The following is a 22,086-nucleotide window of genomic DNA, read 5'->3' as shown; positions in this document are numbered from 1 at the left end:
TGATCAAATAAATAAATAATAAAAGAATTTGCTTGACCATCCCATTTTTTGGCAATATAAATTGGAATGAGGTTAACAGACTGGAGAAAGAAAAATAAAACAGATTATGTACAGTATACTGTATATATATATTTGTATTGCAGATGTTAACGCTGTTTTCAGTTGGGGACATCATTTGCAGTTGAAAAAAGGTAAAAAAAATATAGCAATATCATGATATTACAATATTGCGACTAGTTTCGTGATAATATCATATGGTGGGGCCTCTGGTGATCCCCACCCCTGGTTCCAATATGCAAATGTATGTTTGCAAGTGGTAGCCAGGGAAGTTTAGGGATTTATTACTGGTTGAAAACATCTGTTGATATTTTAATTGGGCCTCCAAAAGGTTGTTACATGCATTGGCCGGGAATCGAACCCGGGCCTCCCGCGTGGCAGGCGAGAATTCTACCACTGAACCACCAATGCGATGCTGAGAGGACTTGAGGGACCTGTTCAGAGAAACAGTAAGAATTGGGCCTTTTCCACTGAACTAGAAGGAAGGGAGGAGTTTGGGAAAAGTGGGAGGGAGGTCAAAAATGCAATGTGGCAGTGAGAGTGGAGTGGAAGCATGTAAAGGAGCCTGATGTAGACTAACCATGTTCCTTCTGCGACCACTCCTCTGTTGTTACGAGTCAGACGAGCATGTTTCTGTGCTCTTCCTCCAGGGGGATATCCATTCTACAGTTTTTGGACCAATAGTATTTGAGAAAAGTGGGGAAAAGTACCTCCTCTGCCTGTGTATGTGTAAGGTGTTCCGTACAGAGTGAAAGAAGTGATCACTGGTGTTCCGTACAGAGTGAAAGAAGTGATCACTGGTGTTCTGTACAGAGTGAAAGAAGTGATCACTGGTGTTCCGTACAGAGTGAAAGAAGTGATCACTGGTGTTCTGTACAGAGTGAAAGAAGTGATCACTGGTGTTCTGTACAGAGTGAAAGAAGTGATCACTGGTGTTCCGTACAGAGTGAAAGAAGTGATCACTGGTGTTCTGTACAGAGTGAAAGAAGTGATCACTGGTGTTCTGTACAGAGTGAAAGAAGTGATCACTGGTGTTCCGTACAGAGTGAAAGAAGTGATCACTGGTGTTCTGTACAGACTACAGAGTGAAAGAAGTGATCACTGGTGTTCTGTACAGAGTGAAAGAAGTGATCACTGGTGTTCCGTACAGAGTGAAAGAAGTGATCACTGGTGTTCCGTACAGAGTGAAAGAAGTGATCACTGGTGTTCTGTACAGAGTGAAAGAAGTGATCACTGGTGTTCTGTACAGAGTGAAAGAAGTGATCACTGGTGTTCTGTACAGAGTGAAAGAAGTGATCACTGGTGTTCTGTACAGAGTGAAAGAAGTGATCACTGGTGTTCTGTACAGAGTGAAAGAAGTGATCACTGGTGATATTATATTTACAGTGACGCCAAGTATAGATATATAGATATATATACACATATATCTATACTTGGCGTGGGGTGGGTACAGATATCTATACTTGGCGTCACTGTAAATATAATATCGGCACGCAAAATATCACAATATATTGCTGTATTGTGTTGCTGTACCCACCCCTAATAGGAACCCCCACCTGGGTACCTTAACTAGGCTTGCCCTGGTAGTCTGTGATACCAGTGTTATTCTGTGTTCAGGCATTACTCGCCCACCGGTGTATGCTTTTTATTTATTTTATAGAAATAAAACCAATTTAGTTAATTTTCGCACATCAGTGGCCACATTCAAATTAAAAGCAGCTCATTTAGATGTCACTTTCACTTAGAGTAGTTTTACATTTGCGTGCAGGAGAGAAAGAAGGCTCTAGAGCAGGGGTAGGCAACCCTAGGCACGCGTGCCTGCATAGGCACGCGGGGGCATTTTCATAGGCACAGGGGGCAGCAGAAAAAGAAAAAAATATATATATTTTTTTTGCTTTGAAATATTATAGTGAAATATTTTGCACTGTTGTCGCATTTATCTTGTTGAAATCCTCCCACAGGTTCTTTTTACTACCACATATTTAATTGAGACCCTTTATTTGTTTATTATTTCAATTTAGCTGGAAATACACTGCTACATCATTCAGTATCATTTGCAGAGCCTTATAACAAAAACATTATTACGGTCACCATTGTGACCAGTGGGATTAATCAACACATTTTATTATTTATTTTTCTATTTCATTGAACATTGCACATGTTAAAAGCAATTTTTTTACTCAAAATGTGAGTATTACTAAGTCAACTTGTGTTCTTAAAACAATGACAATAAACATAGTTTTATTAGGTTGAAATAATGTGGTTGTGTACTTATTTTTCTGTTAACTTATTATGGATTGAAAACTGAAAACCTTAATGCACAGTAACTGAACTCAATATATTTAAGTTTTGGTAACTTATTTTTTTTTTTTTTTTTTACAGTGTAGTCTTGCGATCAATCAAAACGTATTTACACGATATACCTCACATTCACCCTCCATTCACATCCTGGTGTTCTACTGGTGTTCTCCATTAGGCCTGTAGGTGGAGCTATGACAGCACACGTACAGTACACACACCGATGGTGTGTGATGTGTCCAAAAATTTATGGGCAAATATGAGTGAAATGGTCACACTGTATGCAGCTGTTTGTCTGCATTGCATCCCCCCCCCCCCCCCCCCAACTCAGATTTAGGGTTGATACAACCATCATAATAATATAGTTAATAATAACAATAATGATGTAATAATGTAAAAATTATCATTAAAAAGACCTGATTATGAGAAAAAAAAATTACGATGCGTGGAATATTGTTGAGGCACACTAGTTACAACTATATTTCAAACAGGCACTCCATGTCAAAAAGGTTGCTGACCCCTGCTCTAGAGACAACACAACATGTTACACAACAATAGCAACATTTGGAAACCTTTTGGATTAAACCCCACAGCAGAGAAAGCTCGACCGGAGAGGAGCTCAGAGGACCAGTCCAGACCAGCAACAGTATATTCAATGAATGATCAATGAATGCACTACATTAATCCATCCGTCGATGAACAGATAGAAAAGTGACAGAAGGTATTACTGTCCGTTGGTTTGTTTTTAAATTAGAACCTAATGTGTGAACTCTGTCTGTCCAAAAAATAGACACTAATCATTGAAAATGTATTAAATGTATTCTATCATAGCCTGCACCCTGATAAATTACAAGACCAGTATTTGTGAAGTGACATCAACTTCAGAGGCCAGAATGTGGGACCTATATAAACACATTTACCATCCAATAGCATTGTGAGGCTGAACAACAGGACCCATTGACTATGTAAATGTGTTTTTTTTTTTTTTTTTGTAAATATTTTTTTTTAAATATCCTAAAGCTAAAAGTGATGTTGTAATTTTGCAACCGAGGGTCTTACAGGGTTTGTATGTGGTCTGTTTTCTTCACTTATGTCACGCTTTTGGGTATTTCCAGCTTCGAACAATTCTTCAATAAATCTAGCATATTGTTCTCTGGGCACAGAAAGGTGCTGCCTGGTGGCTGAAGCACAAACTGGGCTCCTTTACATGCTTCCACTCCACTCTCACTGCCACATTGCATTTTTGACCTCCCTCCCACTTGTCCCAAACTCCTCCCTTCCTTCTAAGCTCAGTAGAAAAGGACCAAATCTTTCCGTTTCCCTCAACAGGCACCTGAGATTTCTTCAGCATCGCATTGGTGGTTCAGTGGTAGAATTCTCGCCTGCCACGCGGGAGGCCCGGGTTCGATTCCCGGCCAATGCATGTAACAACCTTTTGGAGGCCCCGTTTTCATCTGTAAGAAATCCAGTAAGAAATCCCGAAACTTCCCTGGCTACCACTTGCAAACACACATTTGCGTATTGGAATCCGTGCCTGGGTACCTTAACCACTCACAACTCATGCTCAACAACTTTCTCATGTGAAGACTTGCAGAGAGTAGTCAGCCGAGGGCACCTTCAGAGGTGTACTCCTCTCCCTTCAGGACATCTACACCACCTCTTCTCATGGCTGCTTCAGAGGTGTACTCCTCTCCCTTCAGGACATCTACACCACCTCTTCTCATGGCTGCTTCAGAGGTGTACTCCTCTCCCTTCAGGACATCTACACCACCTCTTCTCATGGCTGCTTCAGAGGTGTACTCCTCTCCCTTCAGGACATCTACACCACCTCTTCTCATGGCTGCTTCAGAGGTGTACTCCTCTCCCTTCAGGACATCTACACCACCTCTTCTCATGGCTGCTTCAGAGGTGTACTCCTCTCCCTTCAGGACATCTACACCACCTCTTCTCATGGCTGCTTCAGAGGTGTACTCCTCTCCCTTCAGGACATCTACACCACCTCTTCTCATGGCTGCTTCAGAGGTGTACTCCTCTCCCTTCAGGACATCTACACCACCTCTTCTCATGGCTGCTTCAGAGGTGTACTCCTCTCCCTTCAGGACATCTACACCACCTCTTCTCATGGCACCTTCAGAGGTGTACTCCTCTCCCTTCAGGACATCTACACCACCTCTTCTCATGGCTGCTTCAGAGGTGTACTCCTCTCCCTTCAGGACATCTACACCACCTCTTCTCATGGCTGCTTCAGAGGTGTACTCCTCTCCCTTCAGGACATCTACACCACCTCTTCTCATGGCACCTTCAGAGGTGTACTCCTCTCCCTTCAGGACATCTACACCACCTCTTCTCATGGCTGCTTCAGAGGTGTACTCCTCTCCCTTCAGGACATCTACACCACCTCTTCTCATGGCTGCTTCAGAGGTGTACTCCTCTCCCTTCAGGACATCTACACCACCTCTTCTCATGGCTGCTTCAGAGGTGTACTCCTCTCCCTTCAGGACATCTACACCACCTCTTCTCATGGCTGCAGCAAGAGAAGCTACTACTCCCATGCCATTAATAATGTCTCTAAAAGATGACTGAAGTCAGCTTGAAGAAGACACTTGTATATTATCCAGATATGTGTGCACTCTGAATGTCATGACACCATGTATTTTAATGCCATTATTATGTCACATTTAACATACTGTCTGACTAGCTGGACACAAGCCTCCTGTACAACACTGAAAGTTCTGGACAGGAAAACAAACAGCCACCACCATTGCCATAGCATAGCAAACCAGAACCTACTGAGCTAGGACAATCTCGTCAAATTCAAAGATGCCTGCCTTACCTATAAAAACCTACATGGCTTGGCTCCTCCCTCCCTCTGTACTTTCATAAAACAGAAAGCATCTGCTGACGGATATACCAGGTCTGTGGTCAGAGGGGACTGTGTAGTCCCAAACAGGAGGTCTGCTTTTAGTCAGGCAGCCTTTTCCGTGAGAGCAGCCCACACCTGGAACAGTCTGCCAACACGGCTCAGGGAGTATCAAAGCTACATTTCATTTAAAACTAAATTAAAATCATGGCTGAGAGATGGTCAAGTGTGCGACCATTTTAACTGAGGGGTTGTGATGTATTGTAATGTATTTTAATGTATTTATTTGAATGTATTTTAGTGTATTGTAACCTATACTGATTCCTACTGTGTTTTAATTATTGTACTATGTCTTAATTATTGTTGTGCTCATGTCACCTGCCCCAGAGACTACAGTTGAAAATTAGCCAACCTGGCTAAACTGGCATATTTACAGTCAAATGTTCCTTAACACTTTCGGTGCCTTTGATTAACGTTGATTTACCCTGTTGAATGCCACCATCCACTTGAATGTTAGCGTTAAAAACACCTAATCTGGGCGCCCCAGTGGTGAACCACATAGTGCGCTCAGCCGCGACACGGCCGACCCGGGTTCGATTCCGGAACCCGTCGTTATTTGCCGAATGTCTTCCCCCCACTCTGTCTCCCATTCCTCCTCTGTCTCTCCCTACTGGACTGCCTAGTAGAAATAAAGCGATAAAACGCCATAAAAAAAATCTTAAAAAAAAAATAAAAAAAAAATAATCTATGTTTTAAATTATGGCTATGTGTCTAATCTCCCCGTCGCTTATCAATGACTCGTTTGCAGTCAACATTGTCGAAACGGATTGTTTTTTTTTTTTAAATCGGTTCATATCCTTTTTATAGCATTTCGAAAAGCTATCGTTCTCTCGAAAATTTCCGGGAAGATAGAAAGATTAAACGGCATTTATTGGAATATTCTCGAATACACAAAACACGTTGTCATTTGTCGGCCTATTTATGAATAGTTTTCAAATAAACACTAGATTATCGATAGTATATGTGTACGTATGCACGCTATAGACGCGAGCTGAAAAATCGATTCTCTCGTTCCCGCAAGATCACACACACACACACACACACACACACACACACACACACACACACACACACACACACGGCACATAGGGACACGCTGTTATCTCAGCGAATACAGCTCTGATTACCCCAAGACTGGTAACATAGACTCCTTACCATAGATCAGATGTTCTCCAAAAAGATTATTCCAATTCCTGATCGCCATTCCAAATATCGATCGCATTGATTGATTGATTATTGGCTGCTGTGAATATATAATCCAGGCTGCTTTCCGTCCCGCGATCACTTCCATGTTCATCAGACGGCTCGCCAGCACAAGGAGCCAGCTGGCTCCGCCTCTACAGATCTACAGATCCCAGGTCAGTCTAAGCGACTGACCTGCAGTTACACAGGGATAGACGATAGGGGCCGCTTTTTTCCATTCTGAGCTCCTGTAGGGGCTGGTGTACCAACGGGAGACTCGGTTGATGAAATATGAATTCAGATCGCTAATAAAAAAATATATATATATATTTGTCGTCGTGAGCACTCAATAGGGGGGCTGATAAAACGAGTTATGTCGTCCGTGGCACTGAAAGGGTTAATATGCACTGTCTCTGTATTTTAAACCAATAAATACAAATACAAAATACCCAAACTTTGTTCTATATATATATATATATTTTTTTTTTTATACGTTTTTGTTCTAGTTGTTTTGTTTTGGATTTGTTTAAATTTGCACTTTAGTGCAAGTAATGGTTGTATGCACCGACCATCAAATTTACTTTATTTAATTGGATAGGGGGCAGGTATTAATAAGAATTTATTCTTCTTCCTGCTCCTTTTCGCTTATGGGTGTATTTGATTATAATAACTAAATGAATTATAGGAATTTGTAATGTACTGTAATACACTACCATGTGCGGAAAAAAAATATAGATATATGGTTTACCACCATTAATTAGCACAACCGTATATATATGTATAAAAATATATCTATACAAATTCTACCTGAATAATGCTCTATGTATTATGCTATATCTCTATATACAACTATCCTTCATTTGCACTATGTACCAGACAGAGTTTTAAGAGTTTAAGAGGTTTATATTTTAAGGTTTATACTTAAAGGTTTTGCATTTTATTTTTCACTGTACCTCTGAAATGTAGGAATATATAATTAGAGAGCAATGTGATCCTCTATAGACTTCTCACACGTGTTGTACATTTACCTTGAACATCTTCTGATATTGATTCATCTATCTGCTAAGGCAAGGGATTTAGAATGTCAAAGCAGTAGCTTAAAAAAAAGGAAATTGCAACACTCTGTAAATTAGTGTTAGCAATGTGGCTGCCAAAATTAGGCTAGTTCGAAAATGTATCGTATTTGATTAGGCTAACTCATTTCTAAGCTAGTATGTAGAGGAGGAGGATTGTATGTTTTTCTCGGATCAGCTGTGAGGGAAATTTGCGTGGAAGAAAGTTGGTGTGTGTGTGTTTTCCTGCAGTTTACATTATTTGGCAAACAAGATGTCCAGCCTATTGTAATGACCCTGCTGCGTTACAAACTTCCCATTCATCTGTGGTTTTGTTTCAGGCAAGCCTGTAGTAAAGGGGAGAAACAGCCCAGTGCTGCGGATGTTAAGTTGCTCCGTTCTCAGAATGTCATCATGCCTTTACAAGCTTCAAAGTTTTATCATCCGAATATGGTGATAAGATCTAAATATTATATAGAAAGCCAAGACTTTGTTTATTTGAAATCAAACCTGGGTTAGATTTTCTTTTTTGAACGGCTCCATTAGCACACCGCAAAGGTTTTCAACGTCTAAAACAAGCACCAGATGACACACAGCAACACCATAGAGAATGTAGTAGATGACACGAGAGAGAAAGGCCCTGTGGTACTCACACAGTCCTCATCAGCTCTGGGTTGGGGACACATCTGAGGCGATGGGAGAGCAGCTGGAAGGCCTGACTCTGAGGCAGCAACATCAGTAATCCATACAGAGCCTTGATCAGATAAGGGTTGTTCTCTACATCGAGGAGCTGGAGGCGTAGGTCTGGGAAGAGGAGAGAGCCAGTATGAATAGACCTGTCTCAAACCCTGCCCCTTTTCTTGATCCTCCAATCACAACTGTCGCTTACCTCGGACAAACTTGGTTTGTCCGAGGTAAGCGACAGTTGTGATTGGAGGATCAAGAAAAGAGGGCAGGGTTTGAGACAGGTCCATTAAACGTACGACTGCATGTCTTAATAGGAATGGAGACACATTTTCATTCTCTTATTGACAGCTCTTCACTTAGATTAGATTTAGGTTTCATTCAAGGGGCGTAATTTTGTTTTCAATGGTGGGGGGGACACACACATTTGGGGGCGTGGTCAGTGGTGCGTTGGCGATTTCATACCTAGTTGCACTGTGTTTTAATTACCTTATTAACCGATTGCAGAATGGGTACAATACAGAGTATGGCTCAAGTTCAGCTGTGTGTGTGTGTGTGTGTGTGTGTGTGTGTGTGTGTGTGTGTGTGTGTGTGTGTGTGTGTGTGTGTGTGTGTGTGTGTTGAATGAAAATTGTATTAACAAATTGCATAATGGGTACAATACAGTACGGCTCAACACACACAATTGTTAAGGGGATGCAGACCAGAGAAAGACTTTCGTCTTGTTTACATCAGGGTCCCCCATTTTCAATTCATAATGAATTGTAAGTAAGGGTGCAACTTGCACCGTGCAATCCATTCTTTGTGGATCTAGCCCCTAGTGTCTTGTGGTCATACTGTATTGACTGACCATCCTGTCTTTTGTCATGTTGTATTGTCCTCTGTTCCACTGTGTAACTATGTCTATAGTTTTTAATTTTGTAGTTACTGTTGGTCGGCTCTTTGAGATTTTATATGTGCTATATAAATAAATGACTTGACTTGAGAGGTAAAAAGCATGTGCATGCCAAACATTTGGTGCGCTACTCGAACCATTAAAAAATGATGAGTTGCATTGGCCGGGAATCGAACCCGGGCCTCCCGCGTGGCAGGCGAGAATTCTACCACTGAACCACCAATGCTGTGCTGAAAGCAAAATGGGGGCCTCGAAACTCAGGTTGAGTGCCGGAAACGTAGATCTACGTTTCTGTGTTGTTATTTATTTTATTCGCTGCCTATGTCCATTAATAATTCATCCTGCTATGCTGTAGGACTGTGTGGCACTCTGTCTGAGACCGCAACGCTCCGATACCGCCGACTAATGCCTTGCGGCCGCTATTGCACTCCGTTTGAAACGATGTGGTTTGTTTTCTCGGCCAAGCTGCGGCGTGGGGGCGGGTTCTAAACACTCCGGCAAACAAGCGCTTATAGGGATGGCATCGACAAGGGTCCCCTCCCGCCCGTTCATGTGCAATGCTGGATAACGTTGGACACAGGATCGCTGTGGATATTTGGAATGGCGATCAGATAATTGGATTATTCTTTTTGCAGTACATCAGAGACAAGGTAAGGACTATATGTTATCAATCTTATCTTGTTCACAACAGAGAAACCGCCTTGTGGATGCTTTTAAATCCCGCCTCAAAACCCACCTCTACTCCATTGCATTTGACTAGGATTAATCCCTGCTCCCTTACCATTCTCTTTACATTTTTCTGTCAGCCTAGTGCTTACTCTGTCCCCCTTGTGTTGCTGTGTTCTGTACAGTGTCCATTTACTCTATTGTCATTCCCTGTATCTTATGTCTTACCGTACTGTCTGTTACATAGTCCTACTGCCATTACATATCGTCTCCTATGTCTTACTACATTGTCGGCTGTATAGTCTTTGTGTCTGTTACGGATCCTGTCCTTATGTATGTATATAGAAGGAGTAATGTACAGTATCTGTTGTATATATAGGCATGTTTTGTTTGTTGTTGTTTTGTCTCCCTCTTGTGTCTACATATCCCCATTCTCAGGTGTCTCCCAGTCCCAGTTGTAGCAGCAGCTGGTCAATCAGCAACTCACCCCAGTGCAGCAGCAGCTGAGGCTCGTCAGCCATCAAGCTCCACACCCCTTCATATACCCCATTGTGTGCAGTGTTAGTTAGCTCTCTGGTTCATTGTGTGGTAAAGTAGAGCTCTGTCTGTTGGTGTCTTTGATAGTAACTCTCTGTCTTAGGGTATAGAGCTGTGGCCTTTTTGGCATTAGTTTGGTATAGAGCTGAGGCTCTTAGTTAGTTTTGTGTAACTCTGTCTTTGGGTATAGAGCTGTGGCCTTTTTGGCATTAGTTTGGTATAGAGCTGAGGCTCTTAGTTAGTTTTGTGTAACTCTGTCTTTGGCTATAGAGCTGTGGCCTTTTTGGCATTAGGTTGGTGTAGAGCTGGTACCCAAAGCTCTGGACCGTTTGAGTTGTTGTTTAATAGAGCCATTGTGTTTTTGAGTACATTTCTGTTTAACCCTAACCCTGTGTATATGTATTCCTTGTCACCCAGCCTATGGTGATTGTCTTTCTTTTGTATTCATCTTTTGTTTCGCACACAGGGACAATTGAGGACAGGAAGATACCCTGGGGTCTACATTTTGCATCACGTAGATGACCTGATGTTAAAGACACCAGCCTTGGGGAGCTCCAGTAGCTCACCGCGTACCTCGAACGCTATTTCGGCGTCGGGGACAACCGTGCGCGTCACGGATCTGGGGTAGCGAGTTCGACTCCCGGACAAGCCGTACTTTCTCAGAGTGTCTTTCCCCCCACCTATACCCCCATTCAACCTGTTTCTGTCGGTCATACTTGACCAGAAAAAGCGATAAACGCGAAAAGAACCAGCTGACTGGTCAAAGTTAAAAAAAAAAAAAAACAGCCTTTTGGCGTCAGCGCCTGTAAGGGGGGGTGGGATTTCATTTCCTTTTATATTTCATTTGGTGCCACTGGTAGTCCTCCTTGATCTCTGTGTTGCTGTGTTTTATAAATAAATACTATTATTTTGCAAATTATTTCCCTGGTTTTGTGTCACTGCACCCTCACCTACCCTGTCTGTGGCCTTGTGTTGCGTCTCCTTACTGGGGTACGTAACAGTGTCATAACATATTGTCTACTGTCCTATGTCATACTGTATCGTCTGTTGTATACTCCTAGTGTCTTGTGGTCCTACTGTATTGACTGACCATCCTGTCTTTTGTCATGTTGTATTGTCCTCTGTTCCACTGTGTAACTATGTCTATAGTTAAAAATTTTGTACTTACTGTTGGTCAGCTCTTTGAGATTTTATATGTGCTATATAAATAAATGACTTGACTTGAGAGGTACAAAGCATGTGCATGCAGGCACGTTGGAAGGGGGGGTGCGGCAGTTATTGCAAAGAATAAATTTAATTTTTTTAAATATATATATTTTTTTTTATGTTTTTTTTTATGACAGTATTTATATATTTGTATATTATATACTGTAACTGTATAACTGTAACACTGTATATTATAAGTTTATCCTGCTCAAAGCACTTCACCATTTTAATATTGTGTATTGAGCCGTACTGTATTGTAGCCATTCTCCAATCTGTTAAATAAAGTTTTCATTCATTCATTACACTACTGTACGTACACAATCATACGTGTAAAACCGACAAGATTGCAGCAGAGTAGATTTTCGAGTGATGACAGACTGTCACAGACTGATTGAATGACAGGTGAAACAACTAATTGTATTCACCTCCCGTCTCCCCCCCTTCCCCGGCGCCACGAACCACTGAGCTACTGTGATACAGTGCTTGCGCAGTCAGTCGATTTTAGCTAGTAGTCAGACTTTGCTAGCACAGAATGTCTCACTTGCAGAAAAGAAAAATATCAGATTTATTTTCGAAAACGTCCCGCCGGTCCCAGTGACAGTCCCACTAAATCTGATAAACGTCAGAGAGAGACAGAGACGACAGGTTCAGCCTCAGCATCAGGTATTGAAGAGTTAACTGAGTCTGTTCCCCTATACCCCCCCTCGGGTGCCAGGGGCTTCCACTGAGGGGTGATGCAAATAGGGATGGGGTGTTATGGCAGCTGATGATGGAAAGAGTGTGCACCGAGTCTGATCCCGAGTTGAAGAATTAGCTCCAAAAGAGAGACAACTGGATGTCCAACAACATCCAAAACTAAATCTTACAGCTGTTTGCCCATGATATTCAGTGACAAATTAGAGGCAAAGCATCCAAAAGCCCATTCTTTCGCTTGAGCGCTGACGGAACCACTGATGTCACTGGAAAAGAACAATTCTCGTGTAATATACAGTTCGCCGATGACAACTTCTTTTGGGGTTTTTACAATGCCCGGCCCAGACACAACAGCCGAGACGCTGTTTTTGTGTATAAAAGACATTCTTTTACGCCTCGACCTGCCCATGGAGAGGCTGATAGGATACTGTTTTGACGGGGCCAGCAACATGTCTGGGGGGTACAGGCTAGACTAAAGGAAATGTGTCCCGACTGTTTTTCTCCACTGCGCAAAAAAATAAAAATAAATCTCAAAGGCCGCACCCCCTACCGATTTAAAGTTCCAACGTGCCTGTGTGCATGCCAAACATTTGCAGTGCGCTACTGGAACCATTAAAAAAGGATGAGTTGCATTGGCCGGGAATCGAACCCGGGCCTCCCGCGTGGCAGGCGAGAATTCTACCACTGAACCACCAATGCTGTGCTGAAAGCAAAATGGGGGCCTCGAAACTCAGGTTGAGTGCCGGAAACGTAGATCTACGTTTCTGTGTTGTTATTTATTTTATTCGCTGCCTATGTCCATTCATAATTCATCCTGCTATGCTGTAGGACTGTGTGGCACTCTGTCTGAGACCGCAACACTCCGATACCGCCGCCTAACGCCTTGCGGCCGATATTGCACTCTGTTTGAAACGATGTGGTTTGTTCTCTCAGCCGAGCTGCGATGTGGGGGCTGGTTCTAAACACTCCGGCAAAACAAGCGCTTATAGGGATGGCATCGACAAGGGTCCCCTCCCCCCGTTCATGTGCAATGCTGGATAACGTTGGACACAGGATCGCTGTGGATATTTGGAATGGCGATCAGATAATTGGATTATTCTTTTTGCAGTACATCAGAGACAAGGTAAGGGCTATAATGTTATCAGTCTTGCATTGATCCGATATTTTTTCCCCGCGATCGCAGCGTGTGTCTGTAATGTACTGTGTAATGTATGCCGTCGGTGGCGCTCGAAGCATAGAAAACCAATTCCCCCCCCCCCCCACCCTTTCGTGCGTGCATGATGAAACATAATACCGATAATCTAGCGTTGATTTCAGATCGATTCAATAATCAGGCGAGAAATGACCGATTTATAATGAAATGTAGTAAGGCGCTGTTTGCCGGAGTTTCCTGGGATTACACAGGATCACTCTAAAACTATACTCATATTCACCACGGTATAAAACGATGAATGGATGAAGAAATTATATGTTTTTTGCATGATGACCGAAAGAAACTCAAATCAACGTTGTTATTAGATCCATAGCTATAATATTTAATATAGGTTTAGCACTGCAAAAACCGACATTTATCCCCATTGAACAGAGCGCTGGCACTCACGGCCCACAGCGCCCCCTGCTGAACGGCACTTGATGTGTTAAAGAGGACATGCATTGCTATTCCTTGCACTATTTGGGCAACTTTACACAATTCCTGTGAGTCTATTGAACACATCTGTACGTTTTTTTTTTTTTTTTTTTTTTAATCATTGTTTTATATTTCTAATGGAGTACTCAAAAGCATCATTTTCCAGCCTCAGGATTTCAGGCTGTAATTGGATGGGCTCCGCCCATAAGCGCTTTTAGTGACAGTCACCCACACAGCGTGATACATACGAGAGAGAGAGAGAACGAGCAAGCGAGAGAGAGAGATAGAGGGAGGGAGAGAGAGGGATAGAGAGAGGAGACTCCGACACACGCAGTCAAGTTTGTGTGTAATGCTCCGACGAGGGAGAGAGGAGATGCGTCCCCGACACGACACACACGCAGTCAAGTTTGTGTGTGCGTGTGTGTCCCCGACGAGGGAGAGATGGCGCACACACATTTACACACACTTCTGCACGGTCCTGCAACTCCCGCCGGTCCCTCTCTCTCTCTATCTCTCTCTCTACCTCTCTCTCTACCTCTCGCTCGTTCTCTGCCTGTCAAAACCTGTTTGAGGAAGTGTCGGGTTACACTATGCACTACAACCATAGAGGGGGCGTTAGTGCAGATCAGTACCCTATTCACGTCAGGAATACCATCAAATCAGAACGGCTTAGTTGAGTGAGAGAAGATCTCGTGAACTCGAGACTAGACTGATGAGTCAATATGGTAATTAGAGACACAGACCCATTGATACTAACCCCTATTGCTATAAATCAATGCTAAATACTGGAAAAAGCCATTTATAATGCATGCCCCCTTTAAAATGTGTGCGTTTTCTGTATAACTCACAGGTGAATATGGGGCTCTCTATGAGTTGAACCAGCTTGTCCACCTCCATCAGGAAGTCTACTGTCACCTCCAGGTCTCCACTGCTCACGAGGTCAAAGAAACAACACAATTGAAATTAAACTGAAATTAAAATCAGTGTCATCTAAAAAGAATTACATATACTCAAATGGCATCTGTGGGCCTGATACCATGTTGTTCATCTGATGATGTGTCTGTCCAACGCCCTATTGTGTGTCAAGACAACCTTAGTGGGGGACACAACAGTCTGACTTCCTCCCTCTGGTCAACTGCTCTGTTGTAGAACCAATAGAACCATGAGGGCATGGTCCACCACAGGCGGACAGAGACAATGACAGAGAGAGGGGTAGTGTTCCATAGTAAGTCTATGTCACAGATCAGTGTATAAAAGATCTTGTGATTCATACTGTAGTAATTCAGTTCTGTTTAACAAAACCCGGTCCGGTCTTTTTTTTTACAGTCTAATAAAGTACTGTGTTTATTCTGACATAATTTGTCCGCCTAAGTTATCTTCTACAAAAAAATGAAAGAAAAAATATTTAACAGTATGGCAATGCAACAATTTACTGTGATTTCTGAGTTCTGAGGACCAAATGTCCTCATGTCAGACGTTAAAGGATACAACTTCTGGATAAGTTCGTATGCATGTCTGTAGTTCTGGGTGAGAAAACAGAGGGACACGGTGGCCACAGGGTTGTGGCACCAGGAGCGATAAAGGCAGCAGAACAAGGCACAGCTCTCCTGTGGGACAGAGGGAAACACAATGACTCCTCATCAAACAAGTGCAAATCCACAATAGCTATTACCACGTATGCTCATGCATCCATATGTGCATGCTTTTACACACACACACACGCACACACCCACACACACACACACAACTTCATGCATGCAAACAAACACACACACACTTGACCTCCATGCCATATTTCAGCCTCCTCGGGTGAAAGGTTTGGCCCCTAGGGTGGAGGTGGGGACATGTTTGTGGACCAACCAACCAACAGATTAACAGAGCAAGCTATAGAGCTGCTGGTCCACAAGGTTCAGCAGCTACATGTGCCTTCTATGATATGAAATTAGTGCATCGGTGGTACAAAATCCAGCACCTCTTCCACACTGCCTGGATGGCTGCCAATAATAGCTGACACTAAACAGAATCTATCTCAGATCAGTTATAATCTGCTTGGCCCTCCTCCTCTTTAAACATGGAGACGATAGCAGCTCTAATTGTTGGTAGCAAATGTTGGCACACTTGTCTAGGAAACTAGGCGCTTTGCATGGTGGGAAAGATGGACAATGTTTGATTACATCAAACATGGGGGCAGTCATACTTAATACAGTCCCCCAGAAAGACTCAGAAGAAGCTTCTATCCCCAGGCCATCAGGCTGCTCAACGAACAATAAACACTATACAACAACCATCAAATGCACACAGCACACACATCCACACGCACACACTCACTTAAAAAAAAAAAAAAAAACACACTGCAGCACCCACTCTCCACACTTTAGATCACCTAAACACAATTTATATTTATTGATAAAGGATTTGCACTACAACTCGTACACCTTACTGTAAATTGTACCTAAATTGTACCTCATCCCATTTCTGCTTTGCACTATATAGTATTGTATATTAGTACACTGCATAGTATATTGTATATTATATGGTAACTCAGTTACTTCTATTCTGCATCGAACATTGTACATATGTCTATACTGAACACTGTGACCTCATTTTTTACTTCTAATTTACATGCTATACTATTTTATTTCATACTTATCTTGTCTAGCGCAGTCTCTGGAGCGTAACAGTTAGAAGCATTTTGTATAAAAGTATTCTGTACTTCTGTATGACAACTATTAAAGAAACTTGAACTTGAAACTTGAAACACTGGCAGAATAATACAGTTGACCAGCAGGGGGGGACACATACAACAGAGTCAACAGTGGCACAGAAACTGAACTGGATATAATTTACCATCAGTGTTTACAAAATGTCCTACAGATGTAAGCTATGCATTATACTCCAATAGCAGCAGGCCATGAGGTCTGTAGACATCCTGGTTCAAGCAGGGATCTTCTATATAATTGTCTCATTTTTTAGAGCGCTGTCCTCATTTGTTTTCAGCATGATAGAAGCAGTCAGTGAAGACTTTCTTTCAGTCTGGGTTGCCAGGTTGCTCAAGACATATGAAGGATTGTGTATGAAGGATATTAGATGGTCTCGCACTCTAATACGGCAACACAAATCTCACATAGAAAGACGGATTTAACGTTCATCCATCTGTTGCATGAATTTTCTTAGACATCACCCTCCGCTTTTGACTGGTTATTTACAGTTCTTGTTCTTCATGAACTCCAATATGCAGGGGCCGTCCCTATGTAATTTCTGCATCGCTGATCTTTCTTTGAGTTTGACCACTCACTAAAATAAAGACTTTATTTATATAAATTGTTTACCAGCCTGCAGCTTCCTGCTCCTCCCCCTTGCTAATGCTCCTGCACCGCCTTAAGGACGGCATTGCACGCACACGCTCACTTTTTGAATGAATGGGCCAACATTCGCTCCACCTTTCACCTTTTTTTCTAAATGTTATTTACCATATAAAGTAAAAGTGAAAGTGTGATCACATGAAAAATGGGGAGAGTACATCTCAGGTTCACACAATGTGTTAATGATTGTAACTCTTTGTACCCCCCCATATAACAAGCAGAAATCAATCATTCAGAAATCACATTGTTCATCCCAATCTCCCTCCCCCCACCCATCTCCCAGTACTGGTCTGAAAATAGAGGAAGTTAGTAGTAAGAAATAAAATACAGTAAATAGAAATACTTTGAATACAAACTCAAATGAAAACAAGGATATGTTAAGCACCAAGGGGTACATTTGGAGAGAGAATTTTTTTTTTATAAAAGATTTACTAAATCAAATAGACGATAAATCAAAACAAAGGGGGGACAATATATATATAAATACATTTAATAAGTAAATATTAAATAATAAGAGAATAAGAGAAGCTCTGGACTGGGGCCTTGACCTACACCCACACTCGCACACTCTACCTGTGTGCGCAGGTCTTTGAGCTGATTGCGTAGCTGGAACAGCTCGGCTGAGGTTAGCAGAATGGTGTTGAGAGTCTGGACCATGGTGGAGGCAAACTTCAGGTCCTCCTCCTTCAGCAAGATGTCAGCCATGGAGTGGAATATGTTCTCTGCATGGAGCAGCAGGCAGAGCTGTCTGAGAAGGGAGAAGGCAGGGATATAGACACAGAGCAAAAAAACAGGCAATGCATTAGCTTTTGTGCGACACAGCCCAGTGGTCACTAAACGGCAAAGTAGAAAAAACACTTCGGAAATCTATGATCACAGATTGTTTGTTGATTACGGTTAAGGTAAGGGTTAGGTTTGGGTTTATAAACTACTTTTTAGATGAAAAATGCACTAGTGTTGCAGCTTGGTCAACAAGTAACAACCCAACAGCCTCCCATCCCCACTTTCAGCTAAGCATTGGTGGTTCAGTGGTAGAATTCTCGCCTGCCACGCGGGAGGCCCGGGTTCGATTCCCGGCCAATGCATGCATCGTTTTTCAAAAGATTCCCTTTATAAACTGTAAAGGCTTCAAATCTTGAAGCCATATTTCAAGAAAATACTAAAAACATAGAGAACATCAACAACAACATAAAAGACTCTCACCCTCCCCCCTCTCCCACAAGTTCAGCCAGGGAAACAGGCAGAGCGCCCTGAGCTATTCCTACAAAAAGCAAGAAAAACGCACCTGAACTATTTTTAGTTCAGAGGTTCTAGAGTGGCGCTGTCTCTGTAAAATAAAAATGTTCATAAATATGTGTGAATATCTGTGCATTTCTGTAAAAGGTACCATCAGTATTATGGCTTCTACAAAGCGCTCAGGGACACATTGGAGGTTTCATGGTAGTCTAGCAGGGTTCCCAAAAATAGCGACCCAAAAATAACGGTGTCAGAGAGCCGCGACCCCCTCTATTATAGGAGGTAAAAAAATAAAAATAAACATTTAAATATTTTATTTTTTATTTTTTTATAAATGGAAATGTATGGTTGAAACATGCACACGTTCAAACGCACACTAATAAGCATTGGAGGCTTTTAACCAGGGCCGGACTGGGGAAATCATTCAGGCCAGGAAATATAGTGCAAAATATAGCCCCAGTCAGGCCACTTTTTAAGCAGGGGGTCTGGGGGTCCCCCACCAGGACATTTCTTGTTACAAAGACTTAATTTCCTGCATTCTGGTGCAGGCATTTTTTTAATTTTTACCCTTTAAATGCCAGTGTTTGTGATGGCATCACAAATTATTTTTAAAAAACAGGCTAGCATATGTATGATTAGCAACAACACTGATTTTGATGGATTTTCTGTTTTTTTGTAATGTCAGATAGAAAATAAATAATACAATCTTTTATTGAACTTCAGCCCTGATCATAACACCACATATACATTTTATCATTCTAACCCTTTAAATGCCAGTGTGTGTGATGGCATATATTTGCAATATACCAAATGCAAAGTAGATTTTTCTGGGGGGGATTATTACAGGCTAGCTGCTAGCATGTGTCAATGATTAGCAACAACAGTTTTTTGTAAGGGTCCCGCCTCCACCAATCACATGCGGCTCCTTTTGTGTGTGTGTGTGAGAGCAAGAGAGAGAGAGAGAGACAGTTCTCCAACTTGTGTGAGTTGCAGTGTTCTCCTGGTTGTTCCCCACCTAGGTTATCTAACTGTTGCGCTGCTGCAACTAGAAACACTGTCCTGGCCTGCTTCTAAGTTCAGTGGCCTGACTGCAAAAAAAAATAAAAAATGTATTTATTTTTTATTTTTTTGGAAATCATCTGGCTGATGTAACAATAACACCGCCTAGCCAAGGCTTGTTCATATTTCGGTTATCCTTTGTCATATCTGGATGTCTAATTTACGTCATTTCAATTGTATATTTAATCTGTCTGACCAGACCTCTTGGTCACTTTCTGGTCAGACGCTTGTGTGTGTACACATGTGTGTCTCTCTATAAACTGATCATTTTCACTGTGGCCACAATGAATAAATCTATGTTATTTTTTATATAACTCGACTCAATGATTTACTAGGCTCATCGGATGTTCTCTTAGTAATTTCCACGACAATGGCAATGGAAGAGAAAATGGTTGCTATGTGCAAAACAACTGGTTACTATGTGTTGATATACGATAGATACATTTATAAATGGGTGTTTCATTACTGGATCTTCTAAACAAGGCACAGTGGAACACAACATCTCGTGCTTTTACCACTGTAGACAAAATTACTGATGGCTCATTTTAAACACCTGTGTCTTTGACTGAATCCCAATAGAGCCAACAGCTTCCCTACCTAATGATGAATGCACCCCTGTTCTCCAGCAACTTCCTCTCCAGACTGAAACGCTTTAGAAGGTTGATCATAAACTTGTAGAAGTATGAGTTCATACTAGGAGTGGAAGGAGACAAGTCTGCTACTTTGGTACCTAGGGAAACAGGAGACATGTAAGGATACAGTGAGGTTTAGGAGGCGTTTACATGGAGAGGATGAGAAGAATAGTAACAATACATCTGCCTGTTATACATTCCAAAGCTACTATGTGGCCAATAGATTTCCTATGGAAATCAACGTAGCAAGACAGAGAAATACGGAGAGGCTTTTCCAAGATGTATGTCCTCCTGAGGTGACACTTCATTTTACACACGATTGCTAATCTTTCACCAAGCTATGATCAGAGGTGTAATGATGACGACCAGCTGGTTAAAAAGAAGTCGACGGTTGCTGTTCACACCCTTTCTTTTTCTTTGTGGGGTGAATTTGTGAGCCGTTTACAAGATGTGTGAATTGGGCATTCTTGTTTGTCCACCCACTAGGACAATGGGTGTGGTTTAAGTATAGATTGACCCTCTTCCACACAACAGAATTGACATGTTTGCATAGGTGTGATGTAGATGTGGTAGATGTAAAGTGGCAAAATACTGAAAATAATGAGTTACTCCTTTGAAAGAATTAATCCAACTGCCCAAAAAGAAATAGCAGACCGTATTTCTACCCAACAGATAGACGTAACCACGGGTTCTCGCTATAAGGGTAGGATCCCTCTCTCTATAAGGGTCCCTCTTGTGTTACCCTGCCTATCACTTACCCGAGCTGGGATGCTGTTCTGTTTTGGCCCCTCCAGGGACTCTTAGTTCCAGCTTGTTGTCAGCGATGTCACAGGAACCCATTGCGTCTGTCTGACCAGCAGGAGACGAAGCTATCTCAGCTAACACCTCCAGATCCTTTAGTATCACCTGGGGGAAAGCAGAGAGGGTATAGGAGACAAGTGAACATGAGAGACAGGCTCTCAAATAAGACCCAAATAAGGCTTTATTAAATAAGACCCAAATAAGGCTTTATTTTCAGATTTTATGGAGGGACAAAATCAGATCTACAAAATGATCTTGTAGACGAACTGAAGAAAATAACGAAGAAGTTGTGGCTTGTTGGCTGTTAATATTCTTTGTCACAAAGATTTGAGAAGTTACCAACAGAAGCTACCAACAACGCTGATAATTTGAACAAATAGGCAGACAAACACAATATTACATTTACATTCAGTAAATTAGCTGACGCTTTTATTCAAAGCGACTTACAGGTCAGCAGGAAGGGTACAACTCTTTCAGCTAAGTAACAATGTTCATCAAACAGTGTTGAACTTGGGTGTTACAGACTTGAGTGCATAGTAGTAAAGACATACTAGCATAGTAGGTAGTAATAATATAGGCAAGGAAGATTATTTAGTAGCAAAGTGCATGATAGTAAAAGACAGTACGAAGGTTAGTTTATTTTTTATTTCTTCATTTCAGATATTGATTGAAGAAGTGTGTTTTTAGTCGACGGCGGAAAGTGTGTTTTTAGTCGGGTTTCGGCTGTCCTGACTGTGGTGGAAATGTCAAGATTTTATGCCTTACTTCCGCGCACTGCCAGCCAGCCTGTAGGAGACACACTTTCAATTTCGACGGAGAAAAGAGAATCTCCCGATTGAGATACAATTCAAAGCGAGTCTTTATCACAAATAGTTACAAAGATATTCAATGTTTTGCAAAACATGTCTAGTGTTGTGTGGGCGCGACACTCTGCTTTAGACGGTTAAAGCTGTTCTAGGTAAAGAAATCTCAGTGTAAAACATACCTCGTCAGACTCATCAGACAGCGTCTTCAACAGCATAGGGAACAGACTGTCTGTGTGTCGGAACATCTAGAGAGAATATAAATTAAATACACATGTAAACCATAGTTTCTAAAAGCATCATAACACATGTATAAAAACACATGTATTGGTTGGTTCTCTTTCTTTAACCATTTTGTGTCCCAAATTGAATGGGC

At 41.9% G+C, this 22,086-nt stretch overlaps 1 protein-coding gene across 1 annotated transcript in view; it reads right to left on the bottom strand.

Annotated features, from left to right (window-relative positions):
- vac14 (vac14 homolog) overlaps nucleotides 1–22,086 on the bottom strand; it is a 197,936-nt gene that overhangs the window by 8,671 nt on the left and 167,179 nt on the right. Inside the window, exons 13-19 of the mRNA XM_084334890.1 lie at nucleotides 21,893–21,958; nucleotides 20,865–21,012; nucleotides 20,072–20,204; nucleotides 17,753–17,927; nucleotides 15,306–15,424; nucleotides 14,666–14,745; nucleotides 8,163–8,313 (exon numbers count right to left, since the gene is read on the bottom strand). Coding sequence (XP_084191016.1) covers nucleotides 8,163–8,313; nucleotides 14,666–14,745; nucleotides 15,306–15,424; nucleotides 17,753–17,927; nucleotides 20,072–20,204; nucleotides 20,865–21,012; nucleotides 21,893–21,958 — 872 coding nt within the window. The remainder of the gene's footprint in view (nucleotides 1–8,162; nucleotides 8,314–14,665; nucleotides 14,746–15,305; nucleotides 15,425–17,752; nucleotides 17,928–20,071; nucleotides 20,205–20,864; nucleotides 21,013–21,892; nucleotides 21,959–22,086) is intronic.

The sequence above is a fragment of the Notolepis coatsorum genome, assembly GCF_963971535.1.
Source record: "Notolepis coatsorum genome assembly, chromosome: 18".
In the NCBI taxonomy this organism is placed as follows: Eukaryota; Metazoa; Chordata; class Actinopteri; order Aulopiformes; family Paralepididae; genus Notolepis; species Notolepis coatsorum.
This window is presented reverse-complemented; position numbering and strand designations above follow the sequence as displayed.